Below are 23,761 nucleotides of genomic sequence, written 5' to 3' on the forward strand. Positions count from 1 at the left end.
AAGGAATCATTTTTTTCAGTGGTATTTTGATTTTGTGTTGAGTTTTGTGACAGATTCTTGAATGAGCTGATATTTCCTTTTGCTAACTTTTTGTTCGTTTTTAGTATGAGATAATAAAAGATAAATGTTATGCAAAAATGAAAATGGATAAAAAATGACACTAAAATGTTAAAACTGGTCCATCTGATCAAATAATTTGATTCAGCGGCGATGAAAATTCTTAAAATGTATTAATCGAGTCACTAAAAATCAAAAAGAGGAACCAAGATCAAAACATGGATTCCAGTAAGTCACTTTCTCTATGTTGACCTTTCTTACGTTTATTTTTCTTATATTGTATTTCAATTTTCTTGGTTTTAATATGATATTGGCGGTGTTAAATTTCAGAATTTTCAACCTGTTGTAAATCTACATTACACGTTTTTTTTATAAGAATACACTTAAGAATGTCCATGATGAAAATGACCAAAAAATTAAGAATATGCTAAGAATGCCATGTTTTGAGCATTTTCAAATATAAATTATCAATTACCCCAAGTAAGGCTCACTCCTTTCATAAAAATCCCATTTTATGCTTGAGACGTGTATGTACGTATGTTAAATCTAGTCTGAATTAGGATCCTAGCCTAAGAATGCTGTAAGAATATTTTAGGATGACTTTCGCCAAAAAGATAAGAATATCCATGATGAAATGGATTTACACCATTCTTATAAAAAAAAAGCGTGTACCTTTCTTTTTTTAGAGAGCAAGGTCAAGAAAAAGTACCTAGATGTGAGTATCATATTCGTTTCAATACTGATTTTATTCATCGCTTTTCATTGTAGTTATTGATTTGTTTACTTTTGTTTGAAATGTCGAGAAAAAACTCAAAATCTGTTCAAGAATTTTCTCATATTCCCCAACCTCCGTGTATGATACGGTTTTAGTCACATGTTCTCTCCGGTAAATTTAGTTCGAACTAATCGGTATTATTCAAGGAACAGGCACTTTTCTTGGATTCTTTTTTTGTCTACCGTGTAAGGATTTGGCAGAATCAAGTTTTGAAAATTTATTGTTTTTGTTATAGAAAGGTTTGGCGAAGTTGCAGCGAGCGGCTGAAGCGGATCGACAAGATAATTTAACAGAAGCATTGAGTTTGTACGTCAAAGGAACGGGTCATCTATATAATTCCCTGCAGTGTAAGAATTCTTAAGAGTTTGTTTACCTTGATCTAACCAGATGGGGTCAATAAGGTGCTGACGAAGTCTGCATCTCTCTTTATAACCGTTCTAACTGACTTTCCTTGTGAGCTAAACTAAAAAATCCGAACTTGGGAAAATTACCCTTGACATACCTAGGTCTATGTGACATTACATCGGTCTGTCTGTACCATAACCAAAAAAAAAACATTCATACAAGTAGTTTATACAACACTGCCATCTCGACGAGCTATTCATTGTCTTATGGAATTGACTGGACCAGTCTGGTAATATTTCCCTTATTTTCCCTTACCTTGTCCAACAAGGAAATTGCAATGCGGTATAGACACCGACATTGATAGAAAACCATTCGAAACTTTTTCTTCAGATGACGATCACACAGAGGAAGAGAAGAAAAGTCTTCATGCAAATTACTTGGAATACTTGAGACGTGTTGAACACCTTGAGAAAATTATCGATGATGAAAAGCGAAGGAAGAAAGAAGAAAAGAGAAATAGCAAGAAAAAGAAAGATAAGAAAGTCTTCAGATTGTAAGTTCTATTAAAAACCTTCTTTCTGAACGAATGCCTACTTTACCTGCCTAAAAAAAATTACATAGATTACAATGATGGTTATTTTTCCTTCAGCGTCGTGCCCTGAACCAACAATTTTTCCCAAATTCATAGCATAATCTTAAGTATCAACACCATTAATTGGTTTCTCCTATTTCAAAGATCAACAACTCCTATGATCGTATACCTTCTTTTTAGTCAGCAAGGTGGGAGTTTCGAAGATGAGAAACCACGCCCTCAAGCACCCAATACGGCGCCCCTTGCACGCCGCCCTTTATCACCACCCTCATCAAGTCAACAAACATCACCAACGCAGCCAAACATACCTCAACATTCAAAACCTGTTCGAGCTGTACCGCCCACGGCAGTGGCAAGCGTGCGCCCTCTTCCACCCGCCCCACCATCTGAAGAAGAAGATTTCCCGCCCTTCAAAACCGCTACTCTCAAAAGACGCCCGCCGCCTCCAGTACCAAATACCCCAAGACCTGTCATCACTAGCGGCAGTGCTACAGTGGGCCGAAGACCTAAACAACCGGCCTCGTTAAACCAGATGAAACAGCCTCTCTCGACATCACCTTCTTTGCCTTTGATGTCAAAGCAAAGGGCGCAAATCCACCGTGAGCCGGAAATCCATTCGTCTGGAACATTAAATCGAATACATATCAAGTATAACATGAATGATAAAAATGGACAATCATCTAACGAAATGAAGAAGCCGTTCACCAATTTAGATTCTGACACTCTGTTGGCTGTGAGTATTTTCCCTCACTTAACTGGTCGTGAGAAATTAACGTGATAAAGGATATTAACATCTTCACAATACAGCTCTAATTCGACTAGAGTTTTGTCAATTATATTTTCCCGGAGATATCGAGTGTTTATTCTGCTGTCTACTTTGTCTACACTTGTCTGTCTACACTTTTTGATTCACGACTTTTTCTCGGTATATTTTTTTTCAATTTTCATACTATTAATGATGAATTCACTCGAGCTTGTTCACTCAAAATCAGACATGATTCAAACACCTTTTCCTCGTAGAACGCACAAACCATAATAGTGATGGCAACGCAAGAAGATTTGAAGGGAAATTACAGCGAAGCTTTACTCAAATACGAAGATGCCGTCAAGTTGTTTTATTACATTCTCAGAGGTATTACGCGATCAATATACGCTCCTTTTTTAAACTAGCCATAGCTTTCACTAACTGCCACCCGCTAGTACAAATGCTTGTAAAAACTAATTAATGCTAATTAAGGCTTTTTAATGCTTTATAGCAAAAGTTTGGAAATGATTTGGAATAGTTAGAATGATTCTTCTCAACAGCATTTTCTCTGAGATATCAATGAATAAGCTAACATAAATGAAACATATTTTTTTCTAAAAATGTGAATTACTTTTTACAAAGAATAAATTACGAATCTTAAAACATTCATTAGGAAAAGTGTCCAGGTAGAATCAATTACAGATACTAAACCAGTCAAAAGACATGCAACTATATTTATTTCAACCAATTTGAAATATAAATGAAACATAAGTAGAACCAAACAGCATAAGAAATGCTATGGGCCAGAAACATAACGAGCAGGAACCAAAAATTGACAGGTAACAACGTACTTAGGAGTTTTTCCAACGGTTTAACAAAGGATATCGTGATCCAAAATTGTTTACATTAAATGGATTTACCAGTAATCTAGAAGCTGTAACAGCGTCGTGTAAAGGATGGAAGATGATAGGACGTAAAGTGGTAATAGTATCAGTAACGAGGCAATATTGATGAGCAGGAAGCAGGTATTAACAGGAAGTAGCGTACATTCAGGACTTTTTCCAACGGCATGATAAGGGATCTCATGGACAAAATTGTCTACATTAAAAAGATATATGCCAGTTATCTTGCAGTTGTAACACAGCAATATCGTGTAGAAGGATGGAAAATCATGACGTAACGTGGTAATAGTAGCAGTAACGAGGTAATATTGCGTTGTCGAGGTAAACGAATCCACATTCATAAAATAAGCTTAAATGGAAAATAAGAAACATGAAATTAGATTCTATATAATGAGTGTACTGAAATTTCCTCAAAATAGTACACAAAAGGTTCTTTCAATTTCCGATAATAATTTCCCAAATAGTGCCTGGTAAGTGTCAACAAGAACAAACGCTAAACATAAAACTGCATAATAGATCTATAAAAGCACACTTAATGAAAAAAAAATGTACTTACTGTCAAAGTACTATAATACAGGATCTTTATGTATTCATGTTGGGAGTAGAGTATGCTGAATGACGATTGTTGAATTATTTAGTTACAGCGGAATTTTGTTGCCAATTCAATTTCCAACAATAATCACTTTTGTCCATATTATATTCATTCATTGTTCTACTATTATCATTTTAATCATTGTTCATTATTGTTCTGTGGTAAAAATTAAACATAAATTCGTTCACATTATTGTAATCACTTAGAACTTGGAAGTAATAAATGTAAATTCAAATCAATAAAATAAAATTTGTACAAAATCATAAAGTATCTCAAAGTCACCAATAATAAGTCTTGACTGCAGGAGAGACTACTTGTTTTTAAATTCTTCCAGAAATTTCCACGCATCTACATCTTCTTCCTTTCCTGAATGTTAACCAATCGGACAAATTTTATATATAAGCGGATAGGAAGAAATGAAAACCCGCCCTAAAAAGCAGTGTAAAATTCCCGCGGCGCTTGACGTGAAAAATAAAAGCCGTCCTGGAAAAAAACAAACAATACCGAACATTCACGGAAAAGACTAACTACGGATAGGCTTGCGCGACAACAACAACAACAAAACAAAAATCCGAAATTCCAGTCCAACAATCCTTGCGCCTGAAGCTATGAGTGCCTCCTCACTCGCTGACGCTCGTTGCGGGGGCAATAACCAGAAAAAGTTGTTAAATTGATAATGGTGTATTAATTACATGTTGTCATGAAGAATACACGCTTTTTTTTATAAGAATACACTTTATATGACTGTCCACGATGAACATGGCCAAAAAATTAAGAATAATGCTAAGAATATCACCATTATAGAACTTGGCTACCCATGCTAAGAATTAGATTTTTAGAGCATTTTCAATTATAAATTGCCATTACCCTCAAGTAAGGGGCTTTCACAAAAATGCCATTTTATGCTTGAGACGTATGTACTAAATGTTAAATCTACCTTATTGGAACTAATTTTCGCGGGTTTTAATTTTAGCGTTTTTCGCGGTTTTTCGTCAAAATCGCGAAAATTTGATCCCGCGAAAAATTTTGAGAGTTGAAAACCACGAAAATTAATTCCCGCGAAATACAATTTTTTCCAATTTTATCGAAAAATTTGAAAAATCCCTAGGAAAATGAAAGAAATTTGTCCAAAAAAGGGCAAAACTGCGAAAATTAAAACCCGCGAAAATTCCAGAATGGAAAAAACCGCGAAAATTAAAACCCGCGAAATGCAATTTTTCGGATATTTTTTTTCGACCGCGAAAATTAGTTCCCGCGAAAATTAGTTCCAATAAGGTAGTCTGAATTAGGATCCTAACCTAAGAATGATGTAAGAATATTTTAAGGCTGATTTTCCCAAGAATATCCATGATGAAATGGATTTACACCATTCTTATAAAAAAAGCGTGTAGAGCTATCTTAAAAAAATAAGTGAGGTTCTACTCCCCACTATTCCTTTAGACTCGACATTATAATTCAACGATTGTTATCGTTTATCAATTTAAAATGTGATTTGGTTCGTGATTTAAAATGATTTTCTTTTGATTATGTTAACTTCAAACTATTTTGCTTATTCTAAATTCAGAGTTAGTTTTGTGATGAGAGCTTTAAGAGATTTAGTATTTTGCAAAATAAGAATGAAAATTGAGAATAGCTTTCCGGAATAGATGTTTCGGCGAACGCGGGAGTCTTTTGAATAACTAATTACTCCACATACATTACTTTCCCTCAGCCAATAAAAACATGATAAATTATCTTATCTCTAGGTAACTGTTGTGGAGTAAAGAGTTATTCGAAAGACCGTCGTGTTCGCCAAAACATCTATATGGATGAAGTCTCCTGGTTTTTCTCTTAACAAGGACGATGTTTTGCCGACCTTGCTTTCACCGAGCAAAGTGTTGTCTCGACGCACATGCAATCTAGACCCCTTTACTATCAAACTTTGAAAAACCGTAATAAAAATGTCACAAATTACCCCTCAAACTTGAAACTTTTTCTTGGTTTCTTTCGTAGAGTATCCGGCGATCGCTCCAGCATCAAAAGAATCCATTCGATCACATTGCGTGTTATATCAAGATCGCATTGATACCTTGAAAGGAATGTTGGCTCACCTCAACCCTTGTCAACGATCTGTCTCCAGGTAAGTTGGTATGGTGGATTAAGATTGATAGAATTGCTCTCCTTGGCCCTCAGTGGAACTAAAGCCTATTCTGGCCAAAAGCCTTTTTCGATGGAGGCAATTCACTTAGAGAGAGTGCTGTAATATTTCTCTAGATACAGAAAAATAAGCTGGAAATGACATTTTCTTTATATAATCGTAGTCAAATTTTCAACCTTCAGGTCGATCAACCCCTCTGATATAATTATTCCCACACTTTAGAATGCGCGACGGGAAATGTGATGTTTTTTTAGTTCAACTGGTTTCCTTGTCGACATTAAGGGGTAATTCCAAATGACTTCAAACTTGTTGTTTTATATATCTTTGAATTTTCTTCTTTTTTTTCACTGCCATAGAGATACCAGTGACATAGAATTCGACAAAGAATACAAAGAGGTCATCACAACAGAGAAACCCAACACTACACTCAACACTGTGGCTGGACATGACCACGCTAAAGAGCTCATGATCTCCACTATATTATCACCTATAAAGTTCCCACAAGCCTTTGCAGGTTAATCATATCGCCGTGTCAATTCAAGACAGCCTTAAGTCCATTTTTTCCATTTTGAGATAATTGACTTTAAAGGTTGAGATGTGTTGGACTTAAGGCTACACATTTTATGTCAATGCTTCATAGAAAATAAAATTTGCACTAAAATTTAGGACTTAAGGCTGTTTATGGTTGATATATTATGGAACTTTCTAAATTCTTATTTTTTTTGAATTGCAAAATACACCTCTTTCCCATTAGAATTCTGTGGACTTAAGGCCGTTTTTGGAAAGCGTGCATGCTAAAATAGGGGGTTATGGTCTTAAGCCAATTTTTGAAAAAATGGACTTAAGTCTGTCTTGAATTGACACGGCGATATGTAGTTTTAGATTTTTTTTTATTTCAAGGACGCAATGAGTAATGGGGTCTTCCAGAAACTTTTTGTACATGGGGGTGGAGGATATATTGGGTATTTTGTCCGAGGGTAGTGAAAAACCGGCAAAATTTGCCTTGTTTTGGGGGCAAACTTGCTCTGATTAGGGGTGATTTTGAATATCTGGGGGAGTCAACTGATGCTTGTCCGGGGGGGGGTAAGATCTGTTGTCCCGGGGGTCAAAATTTACAATATCCGGGGGGGGGGGTAAATTTCCAAAAAAATGTTATATCCTCCACCCCCGTATTCAAATTCTTTCGGAAGAGGAGCCCAATGAGGGCTGATTGATAACCTTCCTTTAATCTTCTTCATGATTTTTTAGACCAATAATAAAAAATTATATCTTTGAGAATAGAATGAACCCGTTAAATGCCACTTGCACCATGAAAGAAATCGTTCAGGGACTCATTCTACAAAGCCAAGGAAACCTCGAAAATGGTGTTTTTTCTGCTGAACAAAATACTTGACTATTGAATGACTAATATCTATATTTTTCTCGTTTTTAGTTAGTAATGGACAAAACCCAAGAAACATTCTTCTGTATGGAGTACGTTATTTTACTGTCTGAGGAGTGACTCTTTTTGATTAGTCAAAATTTCATATGCATTCCTTGGCTAAGTTATTAACTTATTATCAATTCTAGAGCTAGGGCTCGGGGGGACTAGAATCTTTGAATTCAACCTTAACCCCTGAGCTCTGCGATACCTCTAAGAGTTACCTCCTAAAGTCCGCGAGATTCTCCCCTTGATAAAGTAAATTATATTAAAGTATATTCTAAAGCAATTCATAATTCACGTTCATTTTTCAGCCCCCTGGTTGTGGCAAAACATACTTGGCTAAAGCTTTAGCTTGTGAATCAAAAACTGCTGCTTATTTTTACACGAAGGCTAGCAATCTGGTTTCCAAATATCTATCGAACCGTGAAAGGTAAAAATCTGCTTAGAATTAAAATATTACTACAGTCGAGTCTGCACAACTCGAACACGCATAGGGAACGCAAATTTGTTCAAGTTTAGGAAATTTTGAGTTATGGGAACAAGGTTTATAAGACATTGTTAACTGAAGAGACCATGAAAACCTCAATTTAAAGAACTTCAAGTTATAGAGGTTCGAATAATGGGGACTCTACTGTATATAAAAGCTCACTTTGGCGAAAGTTTTGTTATTGATGGTAACATGCTCTTCAATGACATTTAAACAAGTAGAGAAAATTCAAACCTCCTTTTGTGGGACGTTTAGACTGCTTAGAAATATCACATTGTTTAATTGATAAATTTTGACCTTCATGATTTAGACTTTGAAGCTTATATTCGTTGTTTTTAGTTCGAGGTATTAGAATAGTCATCTTCCCTTCTAATCAAAGTTTCCCTTGTTTTCCGTATAGGTTAATCGAAGTATTGTTCGAGAAAGCACGCGAACACAGCCCTTCTATCATTATCGTTGATGACTTGGAATATCTTCAACACAAGGGCAATGAAAGTGAAGATAGCTTTTGGAAACCTAAACAACAACTGGCTGCTCAAATTACAGGTATACTTATATTGTTATATCTCCCTTAGCATTAGAAATCAGAAGTTCTTCAATTAAAGACATTCCAGGCATGCTTGCAAGTGATCCGTCCTATTTCCCCCATTATACGGCGACTTATCATATTGGTTATTATTATATGATGCGAATTTTAATTTTAGTAAGAATTCTCATCTTATGCTCTAGTGGATGAAAGGGATGGATAGAAGGTAGTGAAGTCCCCTCAACATCCCATACTTAAACTCTAGTTTAATGTCATACTTTCATTTCAACAATAATTTTTTAGTTGGTGCAAGGGTTGTGGATTAAACCCTAATCTTCCTCTTTTTTCAGAAAAGTCGAATGTTCCAGGAGTTTATGTGATTGGTGTCACTAACAAACCATGGAATCTCGACTCCACTATCAAACAAAGGTACAGAAGTTTCTAGATAAGATAGAGTCGATTTTTTACGTGGATGTCCTAGTAGTCCAGGACTTTTCATGGGGTCCACAAACAGCCGGCTCGGCCATCTATCAACTAAACGAAACATTGGAAGAAGCGGGGATTTTAATATTAAATCCCTTGTTTCAGGCATTGGCGCCTTGACCATTCAGCCATTGCTCTTCACGCATTTTTCAATAAGCAATTGCTTCTTTTCCTTCCCAGTTTTGATCGATGTGTCGGTGTGACGTTACCAGACCTTCCTTCAAGAATCAAGATTTTGGATTCTCATCTGAAGATGATACAACATTCTTTGAATGAACGACAAATGCTTCAACTGGCCCACCAAACTGACGGGTATAACTATTATTTTCTTTTTGTTGTCGTGCATAGAGTACTTTTGTGAACTGCATTATCGGGATTTTAAAATGCTAGCACTAAGAATATGCTAAGAATATCGCCACCACAATTTTAACCTGTAAATTGCCAATCATCTGTCAGCAATGGTCAAAACTTTCACAGAAAGTCGTACTTTCTCCTGACATGGAAAGAATTTTTCGTAAAAGTTTTACAAGGCTCGATGCTATCGATAATTTCATCTGCAATCAGTTCCAAAATACTTGGCACAAAAGGGAAATTTCCCACAAAATTTTATAACCACAAACGATTTGGAAGCGCTCTAAATTAGGTTGGAAGGGCAGAGTTTTAACTGAGTTCTAACGATCCAAAAGTGCAAAAATGGCCCGGTGGGGCTTGAAATATAGCCTAGAAACCAATAAATCCCTCCCAGATCGAAATATTCGATGAAATCAAGTTGAAGGCCCGAAATTGACATTCTTGCTTGAACTTCAATTTTCGAAAAATGGTAAAATAGTCACTGATTGTGGATTATTTCTTGTTTTTCACAGGTTTTCAGGAGCAGACATAAGCACGCTTCTTCACGACGCTTTGATGCTTCCTGTGTATCGCTTACAAAATGCAACTCACTTCAGAATGGTAAATTTCGAACTGGTGATATTTATGACGTAATGTATTGGGCTTTTCCAGAAAAAAATATTGCACCCCCTGTTGAGGAGGTCCATTTCCGTTCCAAGGGGGTAAGGTTTGAAATGCAGTGGAATTCAATAAGGGTAGACGAAAATGATCCTAACATTGCCCGGAATTCCAAGGAAGGGGTAGGTCACAAAAGGTTGGACCTCCTCAACAGGGGGTGCACGGTTTTTTTCTGGAAAAGCCCATTATACGGTAGCATACCAAACACCCTGGCTATAATGGGTACTTCCGTATAAAACATTCCGTCGTGAATATTATAAGTTGCAATGCATAACGTAGTCAGGATCTAATATAATACAATGCTACCATTCCATTGTATTGGTTTATGCTCAAATTAATACAGGAGTATCGATAGGGTCTATACTTGACAACTGCAGAAGTTTGTAAAGCTAAAAGTCATTATTCAAGTCTCCAAGATTGGTAGTTACACGTCTGAAAGACCTGCAATCTGACTTTCTTATAATTTCAGGTTCGTACGGAGTCAATTTCCAGAGAAGTGTACATTCCTTGTCGAAAAGGTTGAATGATTTTATTTTGTTTTAATATTTCAATAAAAGTTCAACTATTTTTCTATTGGATCAGCATCCAATCCTCTTTAAGTTGAAGATTCTCATTCCAAACCATACACTCTATTTTACTAAGTCCTGTTTTTATAATACTTTAATGGGATAAAATTTCGCGGGGATTAAATTTCGCGGTTGGGCCTATCCGCGAGATTAAAAAATTTCACGGGGACTTAATTTCGCGGGCGATACTATACTTTCACGATTTTGTATCTTTATACTGTCAAATCATGCATATTGGTTGTTGAAATACACATTATTTGCGCTTTTTTGATACAAGTAACCGTTCAAAAAGTATTTAATTGACATATTTTGAGTTTTTGATTAGAAATATTTCGCAGATCAGACCCTTCCAAATTCCCATTGGGATTTGATTTCGCGGATTTTCGTGGATGACACCCAAATCCGCGAAATTTAATCCCCGCGAAAGTTTATCCCATTAAAGTAGTATATCTGGATGATAGATGATATTCAACTTGACGTTTACTTTTTCCTCTAGATGACGTTGATGCAATAGCAATGACGTTACAAGATCTGGAAACGAAAGAAATTCAAGACCCATGTCTATCTTATGTAAGTGTCCAGGGGTCATTAAATTTGTAGTATCTAAGGCTCGATTATCGTCTACGATTCTTATGGGTTTCTTATAGACGGGTGACTTTTTAAGAATATTTATCATTACCATTCATTAGTTTTGATTAACTGATTTTAAAAGTCACCGTACTTTTTTTTCAAGTTTTGTGAACTGGGTGAAAGGTTAGCATGGGTCTAGACTTTGGAATACGTGACAGCTTTCGTGGGACGCAACCGTTTGTATTTAGTTCGAAAGAAGACAAGATTTTAGGACTATTTTGAGAGGGGACCAATTTTTATGGCCAAAAAACTAGCATTACAGGCAAAACTCCCAACCCTAAAAATTTGTAAGAAATTGACGACTATACTATCTTAAATAGAGCATACTTTGAGCGAAAAAGTATACTACAAAAGTTAACTCACATTTTATACTTCAGATCGATCTTTTAACTATCCCATCTTCAAAAAAACTGATGCCTAAATCTTATAAAATTAAAATCCTTGGAAGTTTTAGTGAGTATATTTTAATTGATAGCCACATACAGAGATATTCAGTAATGTTTCATTTTATCTTTTTGTTAGACTGACGTCAAATTGTGTTTGGAGACCTTTCAATGCTCTGTGACGCAAGCTGACTTGTTGAAATTCCAAGAATATCAAAATAATTTCAGATGAAAAACAACTTTATCTATCCAATCCTCTGTATATGTTTTTGCTTTTGTATCGTGTAGGTAGTATAGTTTTTTATCAACCAAGAATAGATATATTTTTAATATTTCGAGTTATTTTTTTAAAGCGTTCAAATATTTTTGAAAATTAAATTTGAAGTTCAAAGCAATTTTTATTACTAAGTTTTTCCTACTGTGCTTAAAGTCTGTTAAGTTATTTTTAGTTAACAATTTATGACGTCAACTCTGTCCTAGCAGGGGGATATGCTGGTCTCGTATTGCATGTACTAGTATTTTTACTTCAAGAGACTAAGATAAGGGGTCAAGCTGGAGTTTTTATAAGTTCTTTGATGACTCTGTTGGTCGTTAAATGTTGAGGCAAACGATTTTATTACTTTTTCTAAAGAAAGCGTCATCCTCATTGTTTAAAAATAACCAATCAGTTAAGCATCTTGTAAAAACTCCAAGGCATCTCAAGATAAGATAAGATAATTTTTCCTTGACAGACAAATAGCGAGCGCTTACAATGTTTATTTAATAAATATCCTTCCTCTTAATACTGATTACTCAAAACTAAAAAAAAGCAATACTTTTTAATTATTTCATCTGATTTGAATGGAAATTCTGAGAAAATGATATCCTTAACAACTATCAGCGTTTACTTACATTCAGTCCTTCACATGACTGTAACTAATGAAAAAATATAAAAAAGATTCCTATTTTCACGAATTTTTTACTGCATTTGTTGTACTTTCATCAATTCTGCTGGCAAAAGTCCTTTGGCTTTGTTTCTCCTTAAAAGTTAATTGCTAATTATGCAATTAAATTTTTTATTTTGATAAAGACAAAGTCTAATTTTTTATTTGAACACGCCAGACGAGAAGCTCATATTTTTTTACCGAGAAATTTTCTATTCTACCAATTTTCCATATTATATTTCTTGACTTTCTAACTTTTTCATATAAATAAGTATTTTATATTTGTTTTGTACATTTCGTTTTCAACGACATTTCAAATCTTAGCACTACAGAATTGTAGCGGATATTAGGCACTAAAAAAGTCACGATGTATATTATCTCTCTAAATGACTTCAGACCATTCTTTTCTCGATGGACCAATTTCACAGAGAATTTATAGAGGGTATAACGTACTTCCTATCCTATGGAAAACTAAAATTCTTGGACATTTGACAAGTATTTTGAGCTACGTTAATTTTTTACAAAGTTTATCGTTTTATATTTCACTTTAATGAAAGAATTGACATAAATAATATTAATTACAATATAAAAATATATACAAATAAAATTCAAGTTTTGTTTTTAAAACTCACACATAGAGACTCAAAGTATTACACCCTTTCTGAGATGTGCATTTCGTCATTTTGTGGCTGAATGATATGGTGCATCAGAGTCTTTGAAAAAGCTTGGACTCAATGGGGGTGCACTTGGTCTACTTTCGAGGCTCCCAGCTATCGGCGAAAGCAGCCATCGAGGCCAAATGATGGAAAAGCCGTTCCGGAGACCCCCCTCAGCTGGAAATGGCCTAGGCGTTCCGGGAAAATTTCAAAAAGTTTGCTCCTGGAAATGTATAGCCGTTCCCTGGAAAAATTTTGAAAGTTCTCTAACAATTCTCCAGCTGGAAATTCACACGTGTTCCGGGCTGATTTTACGGAACTTTTTCACAGCTGGTAGAATTTTGAAGCTGTTCCCTTAACCAACTAGCTGGAAATCTGGAGCCATTCCCGGGACGATTTCTAGCTTCTTTTTCTTTTTTTCTGAGCCGTTCCTTGAGTTAGCCAGCTGGAAATTTGGAGGCGTTCCGGTAGGTTTTTTCAGAGCTTCAAAACCAGCTTGGATCAAGATGTTTCCTGGAAAAGCACCCTACTGGAGGGGAACGGCTCATTTTGATGTTTTGATTCAGCTGATTTATTAAAAATTGACCCGTTCCCCACTGCAGTAGGGTACTTTTCCAGAAACCAGGAACGATTAATTTATAATGCAGTCGAATTTTCTAGCAAAATATACCCGTTTACTTTTTTCCGACAAAATATTAAAAAACTCAATCGCGAGTTCACCGTTTACAAGGCGAGAAAAACAGATCGGTTACTAGTCTTGCTCAAAACTCGATCTTGGAGAGTAATGGCGAAACAGAGATGTTTTTTGAAATTTTTCACTGATTCTCGTGTTGTAAAGGGATCTATTTATCCTTTAGCAGTGTTAATATTAACTGATTTAGTTGTTGACATCATTCAACTATACGTGTATAAAGTTTGTAGGTGTATTTTTCAGTGATGATGGAGATACAGTTAGATATAATTTTTAAGGGTGAAATTTTAAAGTGTCTAGCAAATGGTTACCAACTGCCAATATGGATTACAAAATGCAATAACATCTCTGTATTTTGAAATTTTAGGAGTATAGAATCATGCCTGTTATAAGTCTCAATCAAACTACCTTTAAAATTTGGATGCAAAAGAAAAAAGAGCTTGGATATACACAGAAAACACACATTGCATTTGCACATTTTCTGGTAACACATCTGACTGCTGGTGAGAGTGAAAGTGAACCAGAAACTGATTCCTCAAACGGCCAACAAAGTGAAACAGATGAAGAATTAATTGTTGCTGATGTTATTGAAAGTGATGACGAACAACAGACTGTTGATGTCACTGGTGGTCTAGTCTAGAACCTGAACATGATGATGGCAATGCTCTTCTTCAGCAAGATACAGAGTGAGTGATTCTTATAAATCCCTTAATTGCAGAAGCAATTTTTACTGCAATTGCAGTATACCAGGCGTAGTTAATCGATATAATCGATAATCTTGAGTAATCGATAAATAATTGATAAGTAATCGATGCATTAGATATCGATTAACTGATAGAATCGCTAGGTAATCGATTATTTATCGATCAATTTTGTTATCGATTGTTTATCGATTATAGATCGATTATACTTCGATTAAATTAAGTATCGATTAAAAATCGATTGGCTATCGTGTATCGATCACAGCTTTTGATCGATTACATATCGATCAAAAATTGATTAATCATTAATCAAATAGTTAATCGATCAACTATCGATTCGTGATCGATTATTTATCAGATTTTAGGGAATTTGGATTAACGTTCGACAATCGAATTTCAATCGGTCGATTGCGTTCTCGATTTGGTTCGACTGGTTCCATCGTCGATTCCGTTCAATTGAGATGTCTGGCTGTGGTGAATCTCCCTTAGAAAGTATGCGAAACATATGCAAAAAGGAAGTATTAATATAAAACTTACATGCATAATTGGCATTATATTAAAGTAATCTTGTTGAAGAAAGATAAAAAATTTCCTTCTCTTGAAATCTAAAAATTTAAAACGGCAATTCGGCCACCATTTCACCGAACCTCCAAAGTCATTTGATTTGAGTTAAGGAACGGCGTATTTAAAAATACACAATTTCACTTTCAATTTTACAGTAAGTGAAAATACAGACCAGATATGCAACAGTCCCATGTTTCGACCAATCGTCCCAAGTTAGAGTAGTTGACGGTACACAAATCAAAACAACATTTTACACGCAAAGAATTTTTTTGGAGACCTTTTTACCGAGAACTGAAAATAATAAAAAGAACCCAGTTTCCTTTTGAATCTAATGTGACCACCATACTGGCCGTCACGGCGTGCAGCCTCTTAGCGCCTAGAGCGTGTGTTTTTGATAAATAAGGAAGGGGAAACCAGACTAAGTGTGCAAATTATTTTTATCACGTGACTTGAAGCGTAATAAAGTTGTAAAATTTTAATGATGGATGTTGTAAAATTTTAATGATGGATATGAGAAAGCGAAGAGAAAGTTTGCATGCGCTTCATATGTTGTGTAAAATTGTATATAATTTGGCTTCTTTTTTAATTGAAAGGATTGTAATGTTTACTGAACTTCTAGTTTGATGGATGAACTTGTTTGATAAGAATGATACCAAGAATTTCATTCAAGGTTTGTTTTGAATAAATATAAAAAATAAAAAATAGAAAATTTGTATCTTGTTTGTCTCAAGCATAAGAATCGTAAATTCCCTGCTAGCACTTCTGTTTTTTATTCAAAATTACCTAAATGTAAACAAACTGATAACCCTTCCATGGACAAAAATTTCATAAATTGCCAAAATAAAAAAAAAATTCTGACCGACCAACCCACCTCCACAATATATATCATCACAACTCATTGTTGGTGCATTTTTATGTAAACAAAACTTGAGTTCACATTTTTGTCTGATTGTATGTTTGATGGCTTTTTGAAAGGAACTTATGTTCAAGAGTAGCTTTTTAAAAAGCTATTTCAAATTTTTGCTTTCAGATCACTCAATGTAACCCTCAATGTAAATATAATTCGGATAAAATCAAAGAATGAATGACTAATTTTTCATAGGAATGTTTGATGATCAAATGTACTCTACAACATTGGGGAAAGCATTGAGCACAGTCATCTGTGAGTATAACCTTTTTAAACTGAAATTCTATTACTACACATTTTAATGGAACTGCTGTAAACAACGTCACTTCTCAGAGCTAAATGAATTAAAAAAATTTTCTAGCTATTTTAATTGAAAAGTATGAATTCTGGCCCAAATACTTTTAAAAGGCTTTTTCGTGGAGGTGAATGCCTCTTTATTATATTAAGAATTCTTAACAAATTGAAAGAGTTTATGCTTGTATTCTCACATTCAAATTTTTTTTAAATTTGAAAATCTTTGAAGCTGTGAAATCAAAATTTAAAATGTCCCTAGTAGTAAAATCAATCATTGCCTTAATTTTAAGACTGACATTTTTAAACATTTTAGAACTGCTGATAGTGAAAGAACATTGACTGAGAGTGAAAGAACATTGACAGCATTAAACTTGTCAACACATGATGAAGGAAAAATGAGTGGGTTTTTACAGAAATGGCAATGAACTTGTCAAGGAAATTTGTTCAGACAGATAGAGGGAATCAGAATCAAGTGACAAAGAAAAATCTGCACTAAATGTAGCATCCTTGATGGTGGACAAATAAGTGACTGATAATGAATATGACAAGGATATTGATACATACACAGATACTGAAACAGAATCGGAAAGTTCAAGTGATGAAGAAGAATCTGATACGGATCAAATTAAATATATTGGGTATGTTTTGCTTACTTTTTACTTGATCATGATATCCAATCTGTTTTTCCACTGGTTCTCAACTTCAATTGAGCTAGAATCTGAGAATGTATGTCTGTTAGTCAGTCAGTATGTCACCTCAATAAAACATTTGGACAGACTGGAGACTTCAAAAATGGTCAGATTTGGCTTAACCCTTTCAGTCTCAGAGTTTTCACAGCTACTTTCCCAGAGCCGTAAAACGAGTTTTTGAATTCATTTACTCATGCTTCAATATCTCTGGAATCACTTAACCTAGTCCTCTCAAGTTTTCGCCCTTTTTCACTTATAGTATGAGTATCATTTTGATAGAAAAAAATTTGCAAAATGACGTCATCAGCGAGAAAGGCAAAAAAAAAATTGAAAACAGCATTTTTTTGCCATTCAATGGTAATTTTTTTTATGAAAAAATGATTTAAACCCATTCATTCTCCTGATAAATGTTTAGCACAACAGTATCTACTAACTGAAAAAAGAATTGATTGATTAGCCCTCATAGAAAAATCATAATGATTGATAGAAGTTGTAAAAAATCCCATTTTCTGCCTTACAGATTTTGCTTGCAAAAATTTTTGTAAATACTTTTGTAAACAAAACTTTTTACTCGAACAAGCTTTTTTTACGCGGTCTTTTGCACACGACGCACTATCTTATCTTCTTTGAAAGCTGTTTAAAGACATCTCTTTATTTCCCGCCAAAACATCACAATTTAAAAAATAGATCAGGGACCGCTATGCAGTCCTCTGGGAAAAAACGACGGGTCCAAAGGGACCGCAGTGCGGTCGCGTGGGACTGAAAGGGTTAAATTTTGTTCACTTGTTCCTTGTGTGAATATCTGGGGGTGTTTTTGAAAATTTACAATTTTGTACGCAACAACACAATGGCCTTACTTTTTTCTTTCTTTGTTTGGATATGTGACAAAATTATGTGGTTAGCTCGGTTGAAGTGTGCCAATGATTATAAGATAGTTTTCATTTAGCAAAATGATTTCCTTTCTGATTTGATTTGATACACATGTTATGGATATAGCATGTGGCTCCCTAGATTTTGTAGAGGAGGAGATCTCCTATAAACAACTTAACTTAAATTATTATGTTTTAATAGCTAAAAAAAGACATGGGTACGAGCTTTTTGCTTATAGCTATATAGGTAAATACTTTTGAAACATGAGCAGCCATGTGTCCTACATACAGGTGACAGGGAGAGATTCATCCTCAAAATTTGGCTTTGCTTCAAAGTTTTAAGGAATATTCTTGCTAAACATAAGATGATTATGTTTATATATTTCCTACTGTCTGGATTTCTGTCTCATTTGAATGGTTTAACTCTTTAAATAATGTACAGAGAAATAAGAAAATAACATAAGAAATTGATTAAAGTTTATGAAAATGTTTGACTTCATTTGTTGTTTCTATTTATTATCAACACTTGCCTTTAATTCATGGACATATACCTAAACTTCCACTTACATTTTCATTTGTCAGATATTTTTATGATCAGGCAGACAAAGTCAAGAAAATTGAGATACAAAAACTAATATTTTGTAGTATGAGTGCATAGTGCTTTGTGACTTGGTTTATTGTACACTCAATGATCGATATATTTCATATCTAAAAAATTTGGGTTGGGAGACAAGATACATGGTGACGACGCGCCCCTCGAACTAGCTTATTTTTTCTATTTATTTTTACATATTTTCATAGATTCCAGAGTTGTTTGCGACTTGCCTGTATCTTGTGATTTTTTCAAAAACAAAATTGTCTCTCGGGATTGATATGGAGCGACGCGCTCCTTCTTCCAAGGCGTTTGCGAACTACAATACTTTCCCTTTGAGATGATTCATGCTAAATGGCATTAATAAGCAAAACAATCATAAGACAAACCACGACAAAGCATCACAGTGTGTTCATAACCAATACAGTTAGTCAGCGTTTAATGAAATATTATTTTGTTAGATCTGGTCAGCTTAGTGGAGTCAGTCTTGGTTTACTTGTGATTTGAAAAATCTAATTTCATATCCTAAAAATTTGGGCTGGGAGACGAGATACATGGTGACGACGCGCCCCTCGAACTAGCTTATTTTTTCCTTATATTTTTCAAATTTTCTTAACAATATATATATTTTTAAATTTAGTCAGGAATATTTTTTCCATTTTATTAGAAATTAGGGATTCCAGAGTTGTTTGCGACTTGCCTGTATCTTGTGAGTTTTTCAAAAACAAAATTGTCTCTCGGGATTGATATGGAGCGACGCGCTCCTTCTTCCAAGCGTTTTGCGAACTACAATACTTTCCCTTTGAGATGATTCATGCTAAATGGCATTAATAAGCAAAACGATCATAAGAAAAACCATGACAAAGCATCACAGTATGCTCATAACCAATACAGTTAGTCAGCGTTTAATGAAATATTATTTTGTTAGATCTGGTCAGCTTAGTGGAGTCAGTCTTGGTTTACTTGTGATTTGAAAAATCTAATTTCATATCCTAAAAAATTTGGGCTGGGAGACAAGATACATGGTGACGACGCGCCCCTCGAACTAGCTTATTTTTCCTTATATTTCTTCAAATTTCTAACAATTTATATATTTTTAAATTAGTCAGGAATATTTTTTCCATTTTTATTAGAAATTAGGGATTCCAGAGTTGTTTGCGACTTGCCTGTATCTTGTGAGTTTTTCAAAAACAAAATTGTCTCTCGGGATTGATATGGAGCGACGCGCTCCTTCTTCCAAGGCGTTTGCGAACTACAATACTTTCCCTTTGAGGTGATTTATGCTAAGGCATAAATTTAAGCAAAAAAGATTGTAACCAAATCAATACCAAGCTACAGTTTATTTATATACCAAAGACATGAAGTTAGATAACTTATGATGAGAAATAATTTGAGAATGTTTGTCTTTGTTTTTCTCTTCATCTGCCTGTCTGTCTGTCTGTAACTTCAAAGATGTTCGGTTTTTTTGGGTGAAACCTGGGGTAGTTTTTGTTTTAACCAATAGGTTTACAGTTTCTCAGGCTTTGTCATTTCAAAATTCCAGAATCATTCCAAAATTGCACTCCTAAAAAGTACTTTAGGCATGTGGTGAGGAGTGCTATGAATAACTTTAGTAGTAAAATCCAAATTTATGGCCTGTGTTTGATCGCACTCCTCAAGAATTTCAGGTGTGTGTGAATCGTTAATTCAAACAACTGCGACCCAAGTTTTTCTTTATACAAACCATAGATACAACAGAACATAAATTTATCTTTAAAAAGCTTTAAACACTAAAATAAAATCCTCCAAAAGCCAAAGCAAGCTTGGAAACACAAAAATCCTTCCTCTCGCTAAGGGCGTCATCTTGGTTTGAAAATGTTTAAATCAATTTGAGGAGATGTAAATCTGAACCTTTTCAGTCTTGAACCCAAAAATTCGAACCTTCAGACAGACAGGAAATCTAGTACTATTATTCTGGAAAGATGATTCAAGTTCTTGTTGTTTTTGTTTTGATTTTTTTGTTTACTCATGAGGTCTTGGAAATGTTCTCAATCTACACGTTCTATTATTAGTTTTAACAAATTACCAAGATAACTGCTTTTGCAGCATTCTTTGTAATGCCAAATTTAAGATGGACTGAAATTAATAATTGAGTTTTAAAAAGAAATCATTTGCTAAAGAAACTATTCAAATAATTGATAACCAAATATGAGGCACTATTCCTATCACTGTTATCCAACTTGTTAGATTGTCATACTTTGAAATTAAATTTCCTCTATTTAGCTTATTTAATTTCTTACTTAGACAACATTTCAGAGGAGCCGTGCTTTCAATATGTGAGAGGACCTGGAATATTAGTTGAAAATTCTTCTTGCACTTATGGTAAATGAGAAAGTGAAAAATATGACTTATTTTAACTGCTTCTGCTTACTAGTTTGTTTTTAATTTGATTGTCTTCTAGTAAATTTGTGTTCCTTTGAATGAACTACTATAGCATTTTTATCTACGTTTTGTTGATACAATATTTTCAAATTGAAGAAAAAGTTTGAATCAAATATTTGTAATCTGATTAATTTTTTTTTCACTCTAGTGATCAAGTGATTTATTTTGATGGATAATCAGCATTCAAAAGATGTCTAAATTGAAGAAATGGTAAAATTATTGTTTCTTGGGTTTAATGGAATATTACATTCTGCTGGGGGTCTCAAAAGGGGGTGGCAAAAGGGGGTGGCAAATGTTTCATTTCAGGGAGATTCTGAAAAGGAGAAAGAAGGAGAGCATGGGAAAAAAGTTCTGACAAAGCTCATACCATTTGCAGCAAATTTATTACTTAGCAGTTGAAAAATCGTGCATTATTGGTTAACTTACAAAGGGCTGAATCACTTTCTAAAAAGTATGCATATTTTTGGCAAAATTTAAGAATAATGGGCTAAACGTCTCAGAGGGAGGGGCAAAAGACGTTTCCATTTTCTGGTTTGGAAGGTAATTTTTTGGTTTACAGACATTGGAAAGGAACCTTTAGACCGGATGATGGAAAAAAAATTAACATTAAATTGTTTTTTTTTTCAAACTTGAATTAATGGTTGAGAAAATAAAAGAAATGTGTTTTGAGATACCAGAAAACAACGCAAGTTTTGAAGTAGTTAACTTGTGTTAAGGGTGCCATTAAGGAAAGCATACAGTATTGGGGAGCTTTTGTTATTCCTTTCTATCGCATCATACCATTTCATCCGATACGATCAGTTCCATTAATATCCTGTGTGGCATTCTTGGTAGAATATTAAAACTATCCATCATGACGCCTGCTTTTAACCATGCAGATCATGGCTTATGATTGAAGCAATTCCCTTTCCATTTTAGCTGTTAACTGGATGCTGGACATTTATGCTGCCATACGTTGAAGTTCTTGAACGAAATTTGAAATGATAACAACGTGATAATGCTTCAAAAGACTGCCATCGGAGAAAGAGTATCGTGCTATTTCGATTGATTGACGGAGAACAAATTATGGTAAACGATCGAAAGAGACAATCCAACTTGTAATGGTTATATATTACATGATTTTTTTTAGAAGCATACAAAAATCCGAAAACAGGCTCAGAGATGCTTAGGTCGAAAGCTTGATAAGGCTGAAAAATGCTTGAGGGGATGCTTAAATCTAAAGCATAAATTTAGGAAATGCTGAAAATCCGTGAAATTCCAGCCAAAAAAGCCAAAATCAGGAAAAAAATATTCTATGATTATTTTGTAAAAATGGGCTCTCCCAGAAAAAAAATTGTACATGGGGGGGGGGTGGAGGATATTTTGTCCGGGGGTAGCAAAAAATCATCAAAATTTGCCTTGTCCGGGGGGTAAATTTGCTCTGTCCGGGGGTAATTTGGGGTGTCCGGGGGGTCAGCAGATGCTTGTCTGGGGGGGGGGGCAAAAGTCACCCTGTTCGGGGGATAAATCACTAAAAATTGTTATATCCTCCACATCCATCCTATGTACAATTTTTTTCTGGAAGAACCCAATACATGGAAAAGATAAACCTTAATTAGTCCAACCGAAAATAAACCCTTAGAGAGGTAAAATTTTTCTTTTTTTGGGAACCCTTGGAAAGACTTCCTAAATTTTGGTAGATTTTCCCCAAATTTTGGTTGATTTTCACCAAGTTTTGTTCGAAATTTCTGGGAATTTTGACCCTTCCTGAGGGAAACTCTCGATTTTCGTGATTTTGGAACTTCTCCTTCAGAGACTAACTTATAAATCTACACCCCATTCGAGAGACTTTTGAGGCGTGAAAAAAGATATCCTTATGGCTCGCACATACCCGTCTCCCGTTTTGATCAAGTGCACCCAGTGGGCTCTTTTGCTATGCTATCAAAATGTTCGAATAGTGCCTTCAAAATTCCCAATATCCAGAACATTCGGATTTGGAGAATTTAAATAGACTTTTAAAGTAGTGTTTTCTCCGCAGAAGGGCCTTTCGCGAACTTTCTACTTGATTTTCGACCTTTGAATAAGTATACGCCTGTGATAGATTCTCATGGCGTTATACTCTGCAACTATCGTCCCGGGGGGGGGGGGGTAGGGTACTAGGGTTGGTGAATGAGTGGTATGTGCGGACAGGACCTCCGAAAAACTGACCCTTAGAGAGACTGATTTTTGCTGAAAAGGTGACCCTTAGAGAGACTTTTTGAATTTTTTTATTTAGATTTTTGAAAGAAGTGATACCCTTAGAGAGACTTTATTACAATTTTTTCTCTGGAAATCAAAACATTTCCTAAAAATCTTGAATTTTCCGACCCTTAGAGAGACTAATTTAAAACTTTCTGATTTTTCCCCTTAAACGTTAAAGAGACTTTGAAAGGTGAAAAAACCGACTCTTACCGTCCGCACATACCCATCATCCATTTTTGCCTAAGTACCCCCCCCCCGGCCTATCGTCACTTGAAGGACTGCCAAATGCCTGACCTAAGAGTGCTACATTTTCACCTCTTTTCAGCTGGAAATACAGTGCCGTTCCCATTAAATATTGTAATCATTCTAGGCAATTTTGGGACAGTTATTTTTGCATTTTTATTTCCAGCTGGAAATAGAGAGCTGTTCCCATAAAATATCTATATTGCTCTAACATTTTTCCTTTTTTATCTCCAGCTGGAAATAGAGAGCCGTTCCCATAAAATATCTATATTGCTCTAACGTTTGCTACATTTATTTTCCTTTTTGATCTCCAGCTGGAAATAAAGAGCCGTTCCTATAC

At 34.9% G+C, this 23,761-nt stretch overlaps 1 protein-coding gene and 1 long non-coding RNA gene across 4 annotated transcripts; both read left to right on the forward strand.

Annotated features, from left to right (window-relative positions):
* Positions 1–102: 102 nt before the first annotated feature.
* On the forward strand, positions 103–12,046 carry LOC136816867 (vacuolar protein sorting-associated protein 4A-like). The gene is made up of 17 exons (XM_067073196.1): positions 103–285; positions 744–772; positions 1,068–1,179; positions 1,568–1,730; positions 1,950–2,502; positions 2,790–2,901; positions 6,001–6,127; positions 6,502–6,659; positions 7,578–7,618; positions 7,880–7,998; positions 8,456–8,601; positions 8,932–9,010; positions 9,245–9,376; positions 9,928–10,015; positions 10,542–10,590; positions 11,135–11,208; positions 11,791–12,046. The coding sequence occupies exons 1-17, from the start codon at positions 276–278 to the stop codon at positions 11,881–11,883; spliced, it is 2,085 nt and encodes a 694-aa protein (XP_066929297.1). The 5' UTR covers positions 103–275; the 3' UTR covers positions 11,884–12,046.
* A 2,246-nt stretch (positions 12,047–14,292) lies between these two features.
* Positions 14,293–22,108, forward strand: LOC136816868 (uncharacterized). Of its 3 annotated transcripts, none has more exons than XR_010847996.1 (6): positions 14,293–14,607; positions 16,217–16,348; positions 16,701–17,025; positions 20,821–20,898; positions 21,107–21,168; positions 21,877–22,108. It is a non-coding gene; the product is annotated as an uncharacterized lncRNA (long non-coding RNA). The 3 variants fall into 3 exon arrangements; XR_010847994.1 differs by having other exon boundaries at positions 16,289–16,348; XR_010847995.1 differs by lacking the exon at positions 20,821–20,898 and having other exon boundaries at positions 16,289–16,348.
* The last annotated feature ends 1,653 nt before the right edge of the window (positions 22,109–23,761 follow it).

The sequence above is a fragment of the Clytia hemisphaerica genome, unplaced genomic scaffold (assembly GCF_902728285.1).
Source record: "Clytia hemisphaerica strain Z4C2 unplaced genomic scaffold, Clytia hemisphaerica genome assembly, whole genome shotgun sequence".
NCBI classification, from domain to species: domain Eukaryota; kingdom Metazoa; phylum Cnidaria; class Hydrozoa; order Leptothecata; family Clytiidae; genus Clytia; species Clytia hemisphaerica.

Bases quoted from the DNA above. Each gene is read 5' to 3' on its own strand.
- LOC136816867 (XM_067073196.1), top strand. The intron at 2,902-6,000 runs GTATTACGCGAT...TTTCTTTCGTAG, and splicing joins GTTTTATTACATTCTCAGAG to AGTATCCGGCGATCGCTCCA. The intron at 7,999-8,455 runs GTAAAAATCTGC...TTTTCCGTATAG, and splicing joins TATCTATCGAACCGTGAAAG to GTTAATCGAAGTATTGTTCG.